At 46.5% G+C, this 20,317-nt stretch overlaps 1 protein-coding gene across 1 annotated transcript in view; it reads left to right on the top strand.

The window, feature by feature from the left end:
• Positions 1-20,317, top strand: part of GPC4 (glypican 4) — a 67,298-nt gene that overhangs the window by 23,595 nt on the left and 23,386 nt on the right. Inside the window, exon 2 of the mRNA XM_065643449.1 lies at positions 7,174-7,332. Coding sequence (XP_065499521.1) covers positions 7,174-7,332 — 159 coding nt within the window. The remainder of the gene's footprint in view (positions 1-7,173; positions 7,333-20,317) is intronic.

Genomic DNA, 20,317 nt, shown 5'->3' with positions numbered 1-20,317 from the left:
CTGGTGATGCTTCTCCAGGGTGCCCTGGAGAGGGGAGGAAGGTCTTTGTCTTCTCTTTGGGACTCAACAGCTGTATTAGGAGCGTGGGAAGGGCTCTCCTGATCTGCCCCTGCCCTGGAGGGATGTCCCAGAATCGCTCTAGTTGGCCTCAATGGACCATTTGCCCAGACTTGGTCCTTCAGGGACCTGGCTCTGTCATCGGCTCAAAGAAGAGCTTTGCGGTAGAAATTTGGACTTGGACGGGTGGAAGGCAAGAGCTCTCTTTGTGTCCTAAGTTGCTCTTTCCAGTAGAAAATTAAGGTTCCTAATGTGTGTTTGGCTTAATGTACACACATGGATATAAATCTCTCTTGTTCTCTTCGGTCCCTGACCCTCTTGGCACTAAATTTGGGAACCTGAAGCTGTCAACAAAGCAAAATGGAAAAGTAGAAGCCAGACAGACCTTGGTTGTGTATGATATTTTAAGTAACTGTAGGTACACGCTATGGAAATAATTAGGATTATTTGTTGTGTTGAAGGGAGGTATGTCACTGAGGTATTGTGTGCGCTGGCATTCCCCGCGCCTGCAAGATGGATTAGCAGCTGAGTTAACAGATGCAGTAAAGCTCGACTGAAAATAGTTCACTGTTGTTAAGCATAGGTGAAAGGGCTTTGGTTTGGGTATCAAAGAGTGTATTTTGACTGCTTGACAAGTTTGCAAAAAGGAAAAAAAAATTCAGTATTATAAGCTTTCTCTATGAGTCTGGGGAATTTTCTGTGCCATTAGAGTAACCAGCAAAAAACTGAAATGCACATTGATTAATAACCTAAGTGGGAGCACAGGGGAAACAAGTGGCTTCAACGTTAATAAGGCAAATAAACCATTTACATAAAACGGTTGCTAATTGAGCGGGATGTTAAATATGCTGCATGCTGGCACACGCTGCCAAATTGCGGTACTTCCATAATCCTACCAGGCGGCTTCGGGAGCTGACTGCGAGTGAGGTTGTCTTCTGGCCTAAAACCACCCGGGGGGGCTGGAAAAAAGGGGTGCAGGTGGGGATGCGCGTCCGTGATGGTCAAATGCAGGCCCGGGGCTTCTGTGGCTGGGGAGGGGCTGGAGGACGATGCTGGCTGCCGGTCTGCACCGTGAGGACCTGGGTTTGGGTACGCGGGGTGCTCGCGCTCTCTTCTGGTGCTTTTCGGGTTTGAGATCCCAATGGGAATTGCAAGTGGTTGAGGGGAGAAGAAAGGAAAGCTGACTCTGGTTGTGTGATGGTGGCCTTCAGGATGGGAGACGATTCATATTGGAAATGGGGTATGTAATCTCGTGTCTGGCGGTGGTAGATGTAGGGAGGAGGCTCCACAAAGCACTTCTGCTGGAAGCGTGCAGTTGAAGTAGTGGTTTGGGCTGGGATCATTGAAGGAGGTACGGCTCTGAATGTCCCAACTCTGGTTTGAGCTGCTCTGACCAGAGGGTACCAGCAGTGCTGGATTGTTTGCAGGATGTGAGCTTAGAAACTTCTCTGTTGCCCTTGGTGGGTGCATCACCTCCATTAGCAGGACATCAAGGCTGTTTTGCACGTCTTCCTTCCTGGCACTTGACCGTCTCCCCGGTAAAATAAACACAAGTCCCACAGCAGCACCACTTTAAAGCAAGCAGAGAGGACTGACCGCTTGGTGAAAAAGCAGCTCTCTGATAAGAGCCATCAACTGAAAATTCAAGTTTGCCACTTATGCCCAGCAAAAAACACGCGGATAAGCAGCGTGTGTGTAGGACAGCCTGGGGGGAGGCAGTAGGGTCACTTTTTCCCCTCCCTTTGGTGTTTGCAGCTTAGTGTCATTTCACCTGGAAATATTTATATGCCAAGATGCTATCTGCCTTTCTTTAGTGCTTTTCATTAGCAAATATCTAAAAGCAGCATGAGCAGCGATTAGAGGGACCCAGCCTTGCCTTGGGGTGCAGGGACCGTTGTGGCTGTGGGTTGTGACAAGAGCCCGTAGGAGTTATGGCAGTGCTGTTGCAGATGGGTGAGAGCTCATGGGCCATTCCTGGAGGTGCTGAGCATCCCCAGCTCTTTTTGTAGCCAGGAAAACAGCAGGTTTGGGTATTTTTGGGTACAATTAAAGGTGATCGGATTGGGTGGATGGTTCGGCAGCCTTGTCTGTCTCCGACTCCGCTGGAGTCGATCACAAGCTCGTGCTTTTCTTTCTTCTTCTCACCCCTTATTAACATGGGGCTGGAGCAGCGGAGCTGTGCTCAGGGGTGATGCTAGTATTTCTTGTCATCTTTGTTGGGGGTTTTGTAAAGCCTTGGTAGCATGTCAATTATATATGATGGGTGGAAGCCTAATATTCTGTGATAATTAGAAGGCAAGTCTAGTGTGAAATCGGATTAGAGCCCAGCATTACAGTCCAGGATTCCTTTGGTAGTTGGTTCAGAGGAAGTCATAAAGCTCTTTCAAAGATGACACATGCCGATGTGTGCTAGAGGAAAGAGGCAGAGCAGAGCGGGAGGCTGAAACGGTGGCCCCGCTCGCTGGTCCCCAGCAGCATGTCCATCCCGCTCTTCCACCAGCCCAGCTTACCCCAGCCTGTTTTCTCACGTGGGAGCGAAGTCCAACAGTAACATCTCAGACCATATACTGCTTTTGGCTCGTTTACCAAGCTGCAATGAAGGGCTAGACTGTATGCGGGACTGTCTTAAAGAAATTACCACCCCCCCGCCCCGTCGCCTCCTAGCAAACCACTCCTGAAAGTTCAGCTAGTTTTGCAGCTTGAAGTATGAACTTGGTCCAGGTGAGGAGAAGCAGGCTGGGAAGGCATGTTAGACGTCCAGAAACAACATTTTGAGAAGGTCTTGGAAAATTGTTTGGTGAAGGGAACTGCTTGTCAAGATCATGGAGCCCCCGAGTTTGTGCTGCACACTTACTCATTTGATGAAAACTTGTTTTCCAACACATTGCAAAAAAGTTACTTGATTTGGAAGAAACTCTGTGTGCCTGGAGTCTGCTAAATGTGGTGTTTCTGTAATGGCTTAAATCATAAGTTTGCAAGATTACATCGTGTACCATTGCATTTCTATCTTTAAACCACCACCTCCGTTCCCCAGAGGTGTGCTGTTAACTAGCCAAAGAGCAAGCTTATTTTGTAGTTTTTGTCTCTCTACATCCATACGTAATATAAAATAGAGATGAAGTCTTGCTGCAACAGTCCATGGGAAAGATCTGCTGCAAATCCAGGACTAGCTGCAGCAATGGTGTGCATATGTGGTAGATATTTGGAGTCTTTCTCTGCTACTTAAGCTCTTTTTGCCATGCAGCTCCCGACGTGATGATTGCATGCTCTGCCAGACAATTCAATAAAAAGCCTAACTTGAAAGGAAGCTGTGGCAGAGTTTTATTTTTGCTGTGCTCACATGGTGATAAATTATAAAAGCTGCTGAGTCTTTAACACTCAACAGTAGATGAAGAGTTGCCTTGTATGGGCATTGTTTGATGAGTTTTAGCTTGTGAAATAATTATTGCCGAATGTGTCCTCTACAGCGAGTGCACACCATGAGTGTTCTTTGCATAGCATACATGAACGTTAGATCTATGTTTAAGTGGGCCTAAATACTTACGTTTTTCACTCGTTTTCTTTAGAGGAGTTCATTGCCAGCTGGGAAGATGAAGAGTGGTGTCTTTGGTCTTGTCTCTAGGTCGGTGTTTTCTGTGTGTGTAGCTGGTCCACGCTCACATGGACAGCTGTCAGCGCCTGCTTGCCAGGCTTCACCATCTTCATCCCCCTGCACGCCATGGTTGTACCACTGTTGTGTTTTGAAGCTGTTGTCTGATAATGCTGTGCTTTGGGGTCTGTCTGTGGAGGTGTAAGCGGTTTCCAACACAGCAGCCGTTAGCTGAAGAGCCCTGTGATGGATCCATCACCCAAGCAGGCGGTGGGATGCTGGGATGTTCTCCCTGCAAACTCAGGCATGCGATGAGTCCTGTGGAGGGATACTGAACGGATCAGCTCTGCCAGCTGACTGAAAATGAAGGCTAAACATGAGATTTCTTGGTAACAGTGTCAGTGTCTGTTGCTTTGCTCAAGTGAGGATATACTCTCAGGGATGTGGAGATGCTAAGGATAACCTTCCCTATGAGGAAACAGGGGCCTCCAGTGTCTTCCAGTGGCTTTCCATTGGTATCCCCTACTGTGGTGTAAGAAAACTGCAAGAAAAGCAGCCCACAGCCCTAAACCTTTTTTTTTTATTTTGTTTTTTTAATGCTGGGTAATACAGTGCATCCTCCTATGATTAGGACTGAGTAGCCAGAGCTCCTCAGCCCCAGACAGAGCTAATTCTTGATCACAAGCCAAGACCACATAGTGCTGACATGACTGAGAAATATCTTCCATAATTAGATTGCTTGGTCATTCATTTTTGAATGTCTGAGTTGCATTTTGGAGCATAATTTCTTAATGATCAACCAACTGGGATCTGTGCAAGCTTGATTTACTATCAGTAGCGTTCTCCTTGCTGGGCTTTGCATGTGTGTCCCAAGGAGGCACTGCGCAAATCTGGGATGAAGGGAATCAAAGAAAAATGATTTTACTGTGTAATGTTAGGTGGGGTGGTAACTTTAGTTTAAAAGTATAGATATAAAAATGTTACTTGTTTTTGTGAAATACACTGGGCTTTTATTTTTTTATCGTAAATAAATTGTTGTTAAAAGCACTGTTTTGAGTTCCAAGGGCATCTGTGGACACTTTCAGGAGCATCTGCAAAGTATAACTAGGAGAAGAAATCCCACCATCAGTAGGTTTGAATTTGCCAAGTAAGGTAGAGCTTTACTCCTCCAACACAAAAGAATGGTAAATATGTGTGTTGTAACCACCAAACGCAGGCATATGTCATGGTAAATGGTACTGAAATAATGAAGTGTATCTGACATAAAATATTTCTAATATACTCTTCCTCCATAAGAAATTTTGAAAAAGAACAACTGTTTCAAGACTTCTGAAATTGTTTCGATGCCACAAAGCTAACTGTCGCTCTAGCTGTAATCATCATTTCGCTGCTGTTTGTTTGTTTCACGTTGTATCAAAGAGCCTTAGTCCCGTATTGGAAGCAGAGCAAAAAGATTCAAAGTGAAACAGAGCGGTGGCACTTGGACGCTTGCTTTTTTTTCAATGCTTGCTGGTAAGGCAGGCTCGTACAGGAGTCCTCAGATGTGCTGCAGGATGGATTTGGTGGGCAGGATCCAAAAATCCTGGATGTGCCTATTTCTGTCTTTTAAGTGACTTATCAAGCTAAATGGAGCTGCATCCCTTGGTGCTGCACCCCTTAATGCTCCTTCTCTGAGATGCAAAGAAACAGGCTCCGTGAAAGAAAAATATATCTGTAAGGAGACAGCAAGATTTTGCTGTGTTTTCTGAAGGCTGTGCCTAAGCTGTGCTGCTTCCCATAACAGACTTTGAGCTTTCAGTAACTCAAAAGCAGCGGATGATGTTGTGCAATAAATTAGCTGTAGCAGCATTATTTGTCGGTCAAGGTCTCTCTGTAATGCCAGGGAAAACAAACAAACCCTGTAGCAAAAAAGGAAAATCGATTTAGGAGAGGAGATTCTTGGGAATTATTTATTATTATATATAGATAAATATTTATATCTTTTTTAAAAATGGTTTTTAAGCGTCTGAAAGGAGAGATACTAACATTTCTGGGCGAGAAAGTGATGCTAAGGTTCAATAGCTGGGCAAACGATGTTGTTATGAGATCTTACACGAGGCGGGCAGAGCAGCAACCCCTTGTATTAGTCACGGGCAGGCTGTGGTTTGCACCATGCAAAACCTGCTTTTTCTCTGAACCACGTTTGATGCTCTAGCAGGTAGGATGGCTCTTCAGTAAGTGCGTGGTTCCCGGCCCGTTGTGAAGAGGGGGGCTGACAGGTCCTTTGTAGCTCTTGATGTGAGTCTCTGAACCTCGGTGATGGTCGGAGGTTGTTGGTTGCTTCCAGGGTGTGAGCAGGTAGGGAAGAGCCTTCGCTTCTCCATCTGCTTCCTTGGGATGAAGGATAAGGTTTGGCAATGGGGTGTGCAATAGGAGAGAAGGCAGCAGCTTACACGTAGACTCTGTCTTTTGAAATACCATCTGACTTGGAAGGATGATTTCCTCATCGTTAGCTGCTTGTTTTGATCATATCTTCCGCATTGACAAAGATTTGCACAATTTGCCCAAGCTTGAACCACTTTAACATCAACAAACCTGCCTGTGATGGTGCTGCATTGTGGGACCTGTCAGAGAAGCTGGGGCTGAGGGTTCCTATGAAAAGAATTTGTCTTGGGCCACAAAACCCGCCAGCAGCATTTACTGGTGGTGCTAGGCAAGGTCAGCTTCATCCTACATTGCAACAAGATGCTCTCAAAGCAGATTATATGGGGTCAGGTCCTGTGTCCAGATTGTCTATGAAATTTTGAAATGGAGCTATGGTAGATACTGATGCACTTTGATTGCTCTGACCAAGCTAGATTGAGCCAGGTGACTTTTAGAAGAGAGTTATTTTTCAGGGTGAAGGAAGAAAAATCTGTTTGAATTCTCCAAAAACAAACACTGAATTTTGCCCAGGATGATGACAGAAAACTGTAAAATTAAGAGTTGGTAAATACAAAGCTTTTTCGTGAACTCTTGCATAAAACAAGTAGATTTTAATATCAGTGATAATGTGCTTCCGAGAGAGATTATTTCTCCTGTGATAACTGGAGGTGAGGTGGTGAAATAAAAAGGATTTATCTGTACTAAACGGACCATTGCCACTGATACGGTGTTGTGTGTTAACTGAATGAATTAGAAGTAATTAAAATTCTCAGCAAAAATTTCATGGAAGATAACAGTATATACAGGTCAATCTGCTGGTTCTTCAAATTACACTGTGCAAGATGAGTATCTGTTTATTCCATTTATTAAGTGAATAAATAAGACGCTTTTTAATGTTCTTGTGGAAAGGCAAGGCATGGTATTAACATGTATTGCTCTAAAGTTCCTCTATAGAATCAGGTTTTGTTAGGCTGGATGCTGGTCCTCTGTTTGCAGTGAGGGAGGGTCTCCTTGGGAGGAGATGATGCTGCAGGTCCTCGCACCCCCCTGCCTTGCAAGCCAGTGTCTTTGCCCTTGCATAGAGAACCCTTTTAACTCGGGACATTTTCTTCTCTGCTTTTCAGGTGACCACTTGAAAGTCTGCTCGCAAGGCTACACATGCTGCTCTCAAGAAATGGAGGAGAAGTACAGTCAGCAGAGTAAACACGACTTCAGAAATGCTGTCGTAGAGCTTAGCAATCACTTGCAAACCATGTTTAGTTCCCGATACAAGAAGTTTGATGGTAAGTGCAGAGACCTTGAACTTTTTCTTCTTGGGATAAAATGTAAAAAATCCCCATCCTGTTGTTCTCTATGAAACTGTTCTACTCTGCCTCCCCTTTTACTGGGGAAGTTCATGACTCGTGGCTTGTTTTGCGATCCTGTGAAAGAGAAATATTTGCTGATTATGGCTGCTTTTTTCTCAAAGGGAGAGATCTTTCTTTCTGATTAATCTTTTTCAAAAGACCATTTTGCTCTTGATGTAAGATTGCAGTTAGTTTTGTTGGTACATCCCTGCAGTGCGTGTAATTGTAACATGGACATCTTGCAGGCCCGACCCACAAAAGTGCTGATCTTTCCCAGCACGTTGTGAACAGACAGGGTTTGTATCCATCTCACTTAGCCTTTAGGGCTAACTAGAGCAGCAAATAAATACAGAGCTGGTTCTGTTTCGAGGCCGAGGGTTCAAGTGTGATGCAAGGTCAGGAGCAAAATGAACAAAGTCTGTGCTGAGTTGCCCTTGCTCGAGTGGCTCTAACTGCTGACTGATAAGCAAATGACTGGTCTTGGCGTTGCCCTCGGATCTGCGGTGGTGTCTCGTCAGCCTGGGTCTCCATAGGGCACACCGGGCTCTTGGGAGTTGCAGGAAGAAATTCCCAGAGGTATCTGGCACACACCCCTCCAGCGTTGCCCACCGCTCCTTTGGGAAGGCCTTGGTACATCCCTCTTGCTAACAGCTGCAGTCAATGCCCCGGCATGGGGCACAGTGCCCATCTGAGGTCTGAGCAGCATCTCTTGGTTGTGCTGCTGAGCTCCTGGCTGTGAAGATCCCACGGGGTCTGCAGGCACCTCGGTGCTCCCGGTCACTGCAGCCCCTGCGCTTGGGCATCAGGCTCCTACCTGGTAGTAGAGGGCAATTCCACTGCACAGCTCCTCTGGGTCTTTTTCTCCTGTGTTTGGTCACTGGTTCAATGTGGATTTTCTACTAATATCCTAAAGTCTGTGCCTTGAACCTCCCAGCAACTTCCTCTACTTTACTCCAGCAGGTAGTAGCCCCTTTCTTTCAAGAGGTATTGGCACTCGGGCGAGTGAAAAAGTCCCTGGGTATGAAATTGCAGTGAGTCAAAGTGAAATTACGTAACCATCTTGATAGCATCTAAATCAAATAGCTAAATATTTCCCTCTTAACCTCTGTTGTCTCTACCTGCTGGTGCACCAAGGGGTGATAGAGAGAGAACCAAAGTGTCTAGACTTGCAGGCTTATTAAATGCAGAACAAGACACTTAATGAAATCCAGCCCATAGATAAGCTCTTTCAAAGAGACCAGAGGAACTTCACCTTAAATGAACGACGAGGCTTTTTGAAATGCTGCATTGAAAACAAAGAGCATGCACAGTTCGCTGTACTCCCTGGCGTGGTGCAGACGTATTGCAAGGCGTGTCTGCCCGTTCGTGAGATGAGAGATGGCTGCAGGGCTGCACGATGGCAGGGGAAATTAAGCTAAGCTGAGCTGGATACCTGTCAAAGCACAAGGCTTCAAAATGGGTGAGCTTTTACAGGGAGCTCTGTAGGAGCTGTTTTGTTTGTGCTGTGTGGTTTTTCCATCAGCCCCTCGCAGTGCTGGTCCCATCCTGATCTTAGCCCTGGGAGTCCTTGACAGGCAAGTCTGGAAGGGGATGGGGTGATCCTGTTGCTGGAAGCTGGGTTTACTGTGCCCAGCCTATCCCTGAGGGGTGTTTCTCTGCCCTGTACGAAACTAATGAAGGAGAATTAGCAACCTCCTCAGCTTGTCCCAAAGCCTAATGGCCCTGTCTTTGAACATTTGCTAATATCAGATCTCAGTCTTCATTTGCTGCAGACAAAGCTGATGTAGGTGTTGTGTGTGGTGTGTTGTGGGTGGGTTTTTTTTTTTTTTTTTAATCTTACCTGGGGTGGAAGCAGAGATTAACTCATTACCATCCTGCATCATTTACCTCTTGGAAGACTTTAAATCGTGATGCCTCTTTCCTCCCAGCCCCGTCACCTGGTGGCACCCTTCTCCAGCAGCACCCTTGCTGTGGCTGGGGCAGGCTGGGGAGTCTCCTGTCTGAGGTTCTCAGACTCTCCTGCAAAAAGTTTGGAGTGCCATGCCTGATAGTTTTGTTGGTTTGTTCTTAAGAGCCCCCTCCTCAGTGACAGGCTGCTTTGTGGTGTGGTTATTTCCTTCCTTCAGTCCTGGTGCTTGGTCATTGGGTCGGCTGTGGTCTGTTCTGCCTTGCAGCTTTGAGTTTTCCTTGTCCAGTGTACTTTTTCTCACTTTTTTTGGTGTAATGTGCCCAGCCTAGAGGAGAGGGAGATGATCAAGACCCAGGTTTGAAAAGCATGTGATCCCTTCCAGAGCTCTTCCTTTGCGTGGGCCCATGCTCTGATTTTAGCATTTGCAGCTCTGTAGAGCTTCCTCGTTGCTCGTAGCTAAATCTGTTCAGATGAAAATAAAGCAGACACAAAATGAGCCACGCACCTTCCTCTGTTTAAGGAGAAATCCTCTGTGCTACAGCTGTGTAGAAGGACTGAGCAGAGTTATTGCAGAGACTGAATTCACTTCTCTTAACTGGTCTCCCAGCAAGGCAGGCGAACGCTCCTCTTGCAGGGTGACACATCCCTGTGCTGCAAACAGCCACTCCAGGGTGCAGCTCAAGGAGCAGACCGTGTCCTCCAGCTCTTTCAAAAGTCTTCGTTGCGGGTTCTCTGGCTGCTAATCTCTCAGCCTTGGCATTCAGGTCCCAGAGGAGAGGCAAACCGGTGCTGCCTCTGTTATGTGCTTGACCTTTGCAGCAGTTGCTGCTGCAAAAGGACGGTCGAAGTGGTGGCACATCCCTTGGATGGAGGCTGGGATGCCCCGTGGCTTTTGCATCAGCTGTTGCTGGAGCGCTGTGTGCTGTCGGAACTGTTGCCAGAATTGCTCTGATCTGACACCAAAGCCGTACAGAAATGGATTATCTCCTCTTAATCGGGAGCATGGAACAAGCTGCTGATTATCTGTTCCCAAAGGGCTGACCAGAAGTCATTTGGGCTCCTAATGCATAATGTGACAGCATCAGATCCTCCTGTGCACGTTTGGTTTGCAGACACTGGGGGAAGACTAGAGCTTGGGAGTCCTGTGTCTTTTATATCCTGTCTAAATGTTTGCTTACACTACAGCTGTGTGTGCTCCTGGGGATCTCTCCTGTTGTGATTTAAACCACTAGCCCAATCCCAGTGTGGCAATGAAGTGTATATTTTCAGCAGCAAGGGAAATGCTTTTTAAATAAAATAAAAAATACCGTGGGACTTGTCGGATACCCCATCGCTAGATGTTTTTAGAGTTGAAGATTTGTTGTTTTGTCTGGCATACAAGTTCTCAGATTACATGTTTATTGAGAAATTAGTGGATGGGATTCTTTGGCCATGTAAGCATCTCTCTCCGTGATAATGACAGCCATAGGAAAGCCACAAAGGTGTGTGACTGTAATGACATCTCGTTCCACAGAAGCAGCTACAGCAGTCAGGGCGCTTTTTTTTTTTCCTAAAAAAAAAATTAATAATTAAAAAAAGCGTGGAGTGCTTAAAATCTACTTTTGCCTTGTCTCATCTTCCCCAGTTAGTGCCCTTGCCTTCCCTCTGCGGGAATGAATAACATTAATAGGATTAATGGTGACATTAAGACTGCGTAAATGGTTGGTCCCATTTATTAAACTCCAGCTTTCACCTCTCTTGCCCTTTTGGGCTGAAGTTTTTCCACGCCAGGGTCTGTACTAGCCAAGCAGTGCTTTGGGGAAATTGCTCAGCTGTTCTGAGGAATTAGAGCAGGGAGAGGACATAGCCCATAACTCTTCCTCAGCGTTTCCGCTGTTCTGTTGCTTCCTAGATAGGATGTTCTTAGTTTTTTCTTATTTAGAGGCTGCTGAGCTTCTGCCCTGTGGGGCTGAGTCCAGCAAGTGACTCTTTCTTCTCCTGTTCCTGCATTTAACAAGCACTTTTGCTGTTGCACTTAAACCCTGTCTTCTCCCTTTCTTCTGCACCCTCTGGATGGAGATGGACATGAGATGGTCTGTCCCCAGGCTGGATTGGCAGGAGGTTTGGTGCTCCCAGTGCCCAAGAGACAGAAGGATTTGTACAATGTGGTACAGCCTGAACTAGCATCTGGGAAGCTATTAAATGTTGAGAGTCCCGTTTCCGATCTGTTCCCCCTGACTTTTCCATTAGTGTTTAAGATAAAACAAATACAGAAGTGTAAAACAAAACCCTTTTGGGATGATGAGTGGAAAGAAACTGGACTCAGGCAGCAGGAGCCAGCCAAGGGTCCCTGAGACCTGGGTACATGAATAGCTTCCAATGACTGGGTTGTGGCTGAGTTTGAGTGGCTAGTCTGGGGGAACATTGGCCAAATACCTTCCAAACTGCTGAAACTGAAGAAACCTCCCGCTGTAATCTCATTTCTGAATTTAGATTTTGTTGTTTGGATACCCCTTGCCTTCCAGCCGCTGTCTCCAGGTGGGAGTTAGCAGGGATGTGTGCTGGTACAGGGGGATGCGTGGCTGGGAAATAGTAGTAACCAGGAATGACACAGGAGGGACTAGGGAAAGCTTTCTGTGGTCTCCGCTGCTCTGGGCTATGAGGAGGCAAATGGTGAAAGACGAGCCCCACAGGTGCCCAGCCCACCGCTCCTATAGTTAGAACCTGGCAGACCATGGGGATGCTCTGCCTTACCGAAATAGCTGCCCTTTGGGGACCTTCATCTCGCATTAACTCCTTTATCGGAAGCTGCCAGCAAGAGCAGAGTCCCAGGGCCTCATCCTTCTTGTGTGCCAGGGTCCCCAGGCACCCAGGACCATGGGGCTAGTCCTGTCTGCTGGAGCTGTGGGTGTTGTGACACAGCAGGAGTGCTGAGAGTAGAGACCTGGTTGGACCTTTGATGCCTGCCGGGCCAGAGCCACGTGGTGTTTGTGCTTCTGAATAAATCTGTGCAATGGAGAGAGCTCAACCATTACAACCCATCTGCCGGTGAGTGTGCTGATGATGACTGCATCGTTAACATACAAATAATACAGTGGTTTTGTCTGTCTGCTGCCACTCACGTCTCGATGAAGGCACAGCCTTGTTCTTCCCTCTCCAGAAAGGGATGGCACCAAACCTTATACCAACCAGGGCAGAAAACAATGGGAAGGTCCCTTCAATTTTGCAGTATAAGCGGTTGCTGAGAGCCAGTTCTTTAGACTTGGCTTCAGACCTGTTCTTGCCTGGGGTGGGGATGGAGTGATTTAGGAGAAGCAGGAGGGAGCAACCACCAACACACTTCTTTTAGAAAATCCCACTTGTGGGCTTCTGTTTTTGCTTTCCCACTCACTGCAGCAATAATCAAACAAATTGTCTGCTGTCTGTGCAGTGGAAGTTTGTTGTTTTGTTTTGTTTTTTCTTTTAACTGGCTTTTCTCCATCTGGAGTTTTTTAAGGAGATGCATGAACCACTTTGTTTTTAGTGTTGTTTGTTGAGAAAGGTGGTGGTTGTCTGACAGGGGCGGACCAGACCTCTGTTTTGGGAGCCTCAGAAAGATCCTGATGTCAAGTCATCCCAGAAGGAGGAGATCGCAAAGTGGGGGAAAGCTCCTGTCCTGTGGGGTGGGGGGCAAAGAGAGACTAGGTTTTGTAATTGAGCAAAGACTTAAGTAATGGGCAAAACCACTTTGTGTATGGGCTTGGAGGGATCAAAGAGTCTTCTGCATCTCAGCTCCAAGCAGTTCTGCTGTTAAGATCACAAGCAAACTGTTTTGCCCTTTTGGGTTTTTTCCCAAAGCGAAGATGTGGGCAGCGCGCCTTATACTCGGCTACAGGAAACGTGCCGGGCGCTCTCTGGTTACTAATTGCTGTCAGCCAGTCAATGAGCAATTGTTTGTCTGTTTAAAATTAACTCTTTCTTCCTCTTTCCTGCACAAAGAAGCCGCCTAGCCTATGCATGGGCTCCCATCGCATGGTCTTGGGAGCTGCTCCTCTGGATGCCCTTCGAGTTGGTGGTGTTTTGGGGGTCTCAGAGAGGGCTTGGGAGTGTGATATTGCACTAGTGCAGAGCTGGAGCTATTTTATAAGTGTTAAATGTACTGTAATGTCTTAGAGTCCAGCTGTTTGCATGCTGGATGAACAAATGAGAGAGGTGGCCCTAGCTGGAAGAGCTCTCAGTGCAAATATAATGAGATGAGGGGAACTGAGGTAATAGGAACAATAAAGCCACCCCCACCGTTCAGCCTCACGAGTCCTCCTCAAGCTCTGCAACAGCTGTTGTAGGAAGGGAGGCTTGGAAAAATACATATGTGTGAAATACTTTAGCCAGTGTCCCAGAAAAGCTCCTCTGAACAGGGCTATGGAGGAGGCAACCTGAGGGAACTCGCTTTCCGATTTTGTGGGTGATGTTTGCTGTTTCAGGGTGGAGAGTCGGTGTGTTGGTACCAAACGGACCTCAATCAGCAGGCTAAAGCAGCTGGGAAATTGTAGTTGTGTTTGAAAGCCCAGTTGAGATTGAGGAGTGGGTGCGGTGAAAACTAGATGGGGTGGGGAGTGGAGGGAAGAGCAAGCAAATGCAGGGAAGAGAAGCAGCAGCAAGGGAGGTGTGTTGGGGAAGGTGGCCATTGAGTCATGGTGATGAGGAGGAGGATGGAAGCGCTGGGGATGAAGGATCTGCTGCTCAAGGAGGCGGCAGCGTGGGAGCAGCAGGGAGAAACCCACTGTAGCTGACCCAGAGCGGGACATGTGAGCACTGACAGTCCCTGGAAGCGGGAACGAGGAGACTGCGAAGTCTGGACTCGTCCTGCTGCATGGGAGACGGCAGAGTGGGGTGGACCAAGAGGGGACCAAGGGCATTTCTGCGGTCGCTGCTTTCCTAATTCATGGGATGGCTGTTAGATGCAGCAGGATGCGATGTGCTGCTGTGTGATTCTTGAATCACAGATGGCATTCTCCATCCTGTTTCCATCCCCCTCCTCCTTCATTGCTGCTTATTCCTTTAATGAGCTGGGTCTCCGTGAGATGGCAATGGTGTCATGCTGTTTTAGCTTTTTCCCTGCTCTTCTGGGCTCCTGCCAGCCCCAGGGTGCAGATGAGGATTATGTTCTTGCACCCACAAGAAACAAGAAGTTCTAGAAATCCTGTTTTTTGGTGGTGTGTTTTTCTCCTGTGAGGCTGCAGCCCAGTTGTTGTTATTGCCTTGAAGCCTTTCACTAATCAAGCGAAGTTTGAGGAGCTGATGATGTGCCTCCCAGCTGTTCAAGGTTCACGTGTTGGGGCCATTGCTGTGACACTGGTGTGATTTAAGCCTGTACTACTTCAGACTCCGTGGAATAGTTCTTCCCATGTCAGTAAGTGCTAACACATGTTTGAAAACAGGACAGAGGAACGGCTTGTGGATTTGCCCTGCCCTTCCTGAGTTCATATTCAATAAATGTGTTAACGCTATGTATTCATCGGTTTCTCAACACTTCTGGAAAAAGGTTGTTAAGCTACGGTTTGTTTTTCCCTGGTGGAAATTACAAATGTGGTTTATGCAATAAAGGAAGTGAAGGTGTATTAAAAGTAATGAGGCACATTTAGGAAAAAAAAAACCAAACAAAACCACGTCTTTTTCCTTTGGAGTAGGTGGCATGGCTATGCATGGCTTCACCTTCGACTTGAAAAGAGCTGTGAAATGTGTCTCTCTCTTCCTCCCGATTCCTTTTATCTGTCTGGACTGAATTTTGCTCCGCGTGTTAGGAGCAGCTGCAGGGTGGAGTTTGCATCCACAGATGCACCTCTGCAAAGGGCTGGGACGGTGCCGCTGCCGGCCCCTCCGCGGCGCAGCCTTCGGGGCTGTGGCGCGGTGAGGAGCCATCGGCCGGGAATCCGTCTTGCTGTTGTGGACATTTTATGAATAAACTACTTTATGAGAAAATATAATCTCTTTGTGGCAGTGTTCTCCTGTACACACTAGAAAGCATAATTGTCTACACAGGCAAGCAAATTAAAGGTTTTGGTAAGACAGACGGTCCTTAATTAATCATAATCTGGACAACATGTTAAAAGTATACCTGAAAAGCTGGGTGGCAAATTATCTGAAACGAATTAATTGTGCCCATAAAAATTCAGCATGTTCTGTGCTTGAGCCTGATTTTATTTGTTTTTTAAGGTGTATTGAGTAATTGCATGTCTATCTGGTATCTGTTTGCATAGTTAATTTGGAAACCTCAAACAGAGTAAGGGCAGTTGAAAACACAGCTCTAAACTAAGCAAACCTCGTGCGTGGGAAATACAGCATGTCCAGTGGCTTTTGGGAGCGGAAGGGTGTGTGGTGGCTCTGGTCTCCTTTTGGAAGGACACCAGCACACCTGAACATGGCCAACAAAAAGGCATCTGTAGAGAGCACGTTGGCTCAACAGCCTTGCTGAGCTCTTGGATAAGATTCTCTACCTTTTTTGCATGGCAGTTAAAGTCTTTTCTGCTCTAAAAAAATGGTGTTTTTTTGGCGTTGACCCCCGAGTTGCTCATGGTTTGACTCTTTGCAGTTGCTGGAAGAGGAGCGAGCAGGGTGCCATGGAGCTGTGCTTCTCTCCAGGAAATTATTCTCTGAAATAAATGCATTTCATCCCTGAAGATCAGGAACATCAAGGCAAAACTTTGCACTCCTAAGGTGGTCGGCTATGGATTCAGCCCTGAGGAGTCCCTGCCTGGGGCACGGCTGGAGGGACAGAGGACGCTGGTGCTTGGCTCCTGCCGAGGGGCAGACGGCGTCAGTGGCGGCAGGAGGCAGCTCAGACCAGGCAGTTTTGCTGCTGCTTCTGTCACCAGCATTTGTAGGGAAATTGCAGACCTACCTGTGGTTGAAAGGGAACGTGCCCCTTTGTATTCATCTTATTTCCAGGAGCTGCCTTTGATTTAGGTAGGACTGTGCCTGCTCTTAATATGTCTGATAATGTTAGCAGGAGGAATAGGAAAATGTTGCATCCCTTCTTACTTTAAAGAGATGTTTTTGGATGAGACCTGTGAATCCAAGATCAAAAACAATATTAGGTACAAAAATCCAAGGAATGGATATATCGTCTGGAGGTGGAATTTGCCCTGTGCCTCAAAGTGGGTGGAGTGATTGTATTTCTGTAAGTACCTAACGTATCCACAATTTGGAAGAAAGATTGTTTTGAGTTGTTCTGGCAGTGCGAGCTGATGTCACGTGGAAGCACCTTGGGGAGGTGCAGTGCTCTCCTGTGCTGGGTTACTGGCAGGGCTGGTCTGCCCTCAAGCTGCAAATGGGTAATACATCTTATTACCTGAAAAAAGGAAATTGCCGAGTAACTACAGTTATGTTTTCCCACCGTGCTCTTTTATGGAAGGGTTTGTTCAAAAGCAGAGACTTTTTTTTTTTTCCAGGACTCCTATTGCAGAGAAATACCAGATATGTTGCATCCAGTCTTTCTTACTGTTTCATGACGTCTTTAGGTTTTCGTCGAGTGTTGAGCACTGAAATTCTACCCTGAAATTAAAACGTGTTAGAAGAATAAACAGAGCCCAGAGCTGTAGATTGCCTGACTGCAGATTACTGCCTTTTCTATCTCTAAAAATTAATTGCATTGGAAATGTCATCTTCCTTTGGACATCAAAGTCTGTAGCGTCCACAGAATTTATTTTGCAATGCGGACAAATTTTAGACTTTCTTCTTGGCGTTAGGAAAGGTTTTGTGGCTCTGGTCCCGCCGGGCAGCTCGGCTGCGCTCTGCCGCACTGGTACCCTCACCCCCGCGCGCGTCCTTCTGAGCGTCATCACCCCGAGTGATGAGATGACTTTGCATCAGCAGGGCTTAGATGAGACGGGTTGAAACAGTAAAATGTGGACTTGCTTCCGTACCAGGTGGGACCAGAGCTGGCTGAACCACGTTAGCCCCAGCGCCTTGTCTGATGGTCCATCCTCCGGCAGCCCCAGCATCTTCCTGAAAAAATTAAACAGAGCAAAGCGGTGATTTTTCTCTATGTAACCCAGACATCTCTCCACACTCTACTCTTAGCTAGGAGGACTAGGGAGACCCTTAAGCCACGTGCTGCTCCGGTGGGTCAGTTCGTGAAGCCCTTCCCGGTGTTGTGTGTGCTTTTGCCTGTTTGTCGACAGAGGGGCCAGCCCTTGTTCTGGGAGTTTAAACAAGATAACTGGTAGGGAAAAAGGAGCCCACCATCCTTCAGGATAGCAGCGTCTGGTAGAGCACTGGCAAAGTATGATTTGTCGTCTGTGAAAAATGTTTGCGTTTGACAGCTTTTCACAGGAAGCCTGTCAGAGTGATAATTTAATGAGTACAGATTGCTTGCAACACAGCTGTAAAACGTGCTTTTACAGTGCTGTAAAATAAGCAACCGAGGCCTTTGTGTGTTTGCTTTGTTTGAGAACAAGTCAACTTCTAGTACAAATGAAAGGTAGTCATTTATTTTACCCAGCAAACAGTCAAGATGTAAGAGAGGAACCTGCCATTTTTCTTCTTGTGGTGGCAAGGTTAATGCTGGGTTACATTGGTGTTTGCTAATCAGCTTGTTTCTGTGAAGGGGAGAATTAATATCTAATTAGATGTAGGGAGTTACTAGTCAGATTAGCATTTAAGTCATAAAAAGGACTTTTGGGCTTTCTTCTCTTCATTGCAGACTTCTATGCCTATGATTTGCACAAAGAGAAGCTTAGTGTTCCTTGCTGTGCCCAAGCTGATTTCTTGAAGGAGAGACAGAAACTGAGCATGCAGACTTGTAGTATGCCAACAGCTAGAGTAAATCATATATATATATGTGTGTGTGTATATATATATATATATAAAATTTTATCCCTGCTGCTGACCAAGTTAAGAGTGCTAATGCAGCAGCTGTGCATTGCACGGAGGAAGATGTCAGCTGGTTGCTCTGTATGTCCTGCCGCTGGGTCCATCCCATCTTGCAGGTGTGGGGCAGCCCCTTGCCCTTGGTACCATACTCAGCATCCCTCTTGCGCACCTTCCCAACCGCATCCCCGCCCCGGGAGCCTCAGGGTGCCAGCGAGGCCACCCGTGGGCCAAGCCAGTGACAGTCACCAGGGCATCCCATCCGGCATGGTTTGGGATGCAGACACGTGCTGGCAGGGATGCTTTGCGGGGCGGGAGGGTGGGTGCTGACTCCAGGCTGCAGACGCAGCCTCCTCTGTCCTCGTCCTCTTCTTATTTGGAAAGTGGCACTTGAGAAATGGGTATTTTCTACCTATGAAAACACTGGCCGGTGCTTGAGCCAGAGATGACAGCTTTGCATGTATGTGGTGATTCCTTCAGCAGCATTGTGTTGGGGTTCTAGAAGTGGCTGGTTTTGGTGGAAAGTTTTCATTTCCTTTATTTATGTTTCTTTTGGGCAAGGAAAAGCTCCTGGCTGGAAGACTGCAGGTACACAGGTATCTGCTGCTAATTAGGTTGCAATTTTTTGGGTTGCTTTTAGGATAATTAATAAACATACCTGGTTCTAGCCCACATGAAAGACTGCTGAGATGAAGTGCTCTAAATCTGGGATACAGTTTATTGAATTCCCCCTTGAAAGTGTAACCAATAAAATGAGTTTAGGCAGGAGAATAAATTGGTTATGGTAATATGGATATATTAATTGAGATTACTTTCCTGGCTCAGAACATTGGTTTGGGTTCCTTTAGACTGGTGGTTGGAACTATTTAATAGATTTTTCCATCAATATAATTTCAAAATCTAATTCTTTTTGAAGAACTTGCTGATGCATCTGCCAGCTCTTGTGCCTGGCACAAACATATTTAAATAAACAACTTATTTGGTGGTGCTAAAAGGTCTGAGCAAAGGAAGGAAGTGAGCCTTCAAAATGATTAAGTGAATTAGAAATTAATATACACCAAGCTAATCTCTGTAGTATAAACTCAACAGAAAAAAATCTTCCTGGAGAGGAAATGCCAGTCATGGGAACGAACGTGGAGGTTCCTGCTGATATTGGACAGAGGACATGTCGGGTGTTTGAAATCAATCTCTTCTTCCCTGGATCATTTCTCTTGTGCTCCTAAGAGGCTGCATTATATACAGCCGTGTCAGGCACTGAGCCCCATGACTTTGTTCATCAGGAACTCAAAGAATGTTTCAGTTTTTCCAGAAAATGTTTTCTGTGTTAGGCTTTGTTTGTACTGGAGCACTTCGAAGACGAAAATCTGAACTTCAGCATACTTTTAATACTTTTTAACAAGGTTTAAATTCACACTGGGCCAAAATATTACCCCCTTCCCGCCCCCCCCAACAACAACTTCTGGCTCTAAACATTACTCCTTTGAGGATAAAAAAAAAAACCCACAGAGGCGTGTTTTATTAAAAAAATATTTATTAAATATGAGTCACAGAAAAGCAGAGGTCGGGCTGCTCGATTGCTGGTGACATGCAGAAAATAAGATGCTTCCCTGCCTGCACTGCGCATGACGGTGGAGAGGCTGTGCCGTTGACTTAGTGGACCCTCTCCCTACTTTTTTATTTTGATTTCACTCATCTACGCACAATCTCCAAGGCAAAGGCTTTGCAGTAGGGCGGTCTTTGCTTAGACCCAAGGCTTTGGTGGGACGGTCTCAACGGGGGATGTTCTTTAAGCTGACCTGGCAGATGCATCTGATGTGCCAGATGTTATCAGGTCAGCTCGTTATCGGTGTTGGAGATGTATGTGGCACTGCCAAGATGTGGTGACGGCGCTTTGGCAGCGGCTGCCCTCCGGAACCGGGCTGCTGGTGCTCTGAGAGCGTGAACCAAAGTGGAGGTCTGCTTTTCGAAAGTGCTGAAACCCAAGGGCCCCTGTCTGGCTGCTGTCATCTGAGAAATCTCTTTGTTGTTCTTGTGCCAAGTGTTTAGCCCTTGGATTTTGAGCAAATTCTGGCTTAATCGTGTGAGAATTTTTTGTACTGCCAAAAATCTCTAAATCCCAGTCTGCAGTCAGGACCAATTAAGTAATTAGAGGCAGGCCTTGCCCCGAGAGCTGACAAACTTGCAAGA

Source organism: Caloenas nicobarica, chromosome 12 (genome assembly GCF_036013445.1).
Source record: "Caloenas nicobarica isolate bCalNic1 chromosome 12, bCalNic1.hap1, whole genome shotgun sequence".
Classification (NCBI taxonomy): domain Eukaryota; kingdom Metazoa; phylum Chordata; class Aves; order Columbiformes; family Columbidae; genus Caloenas; species Caloenas nicobarica.
This window is presented reverse-complemented; position numbering and strand designations above follow the sequence as displayed.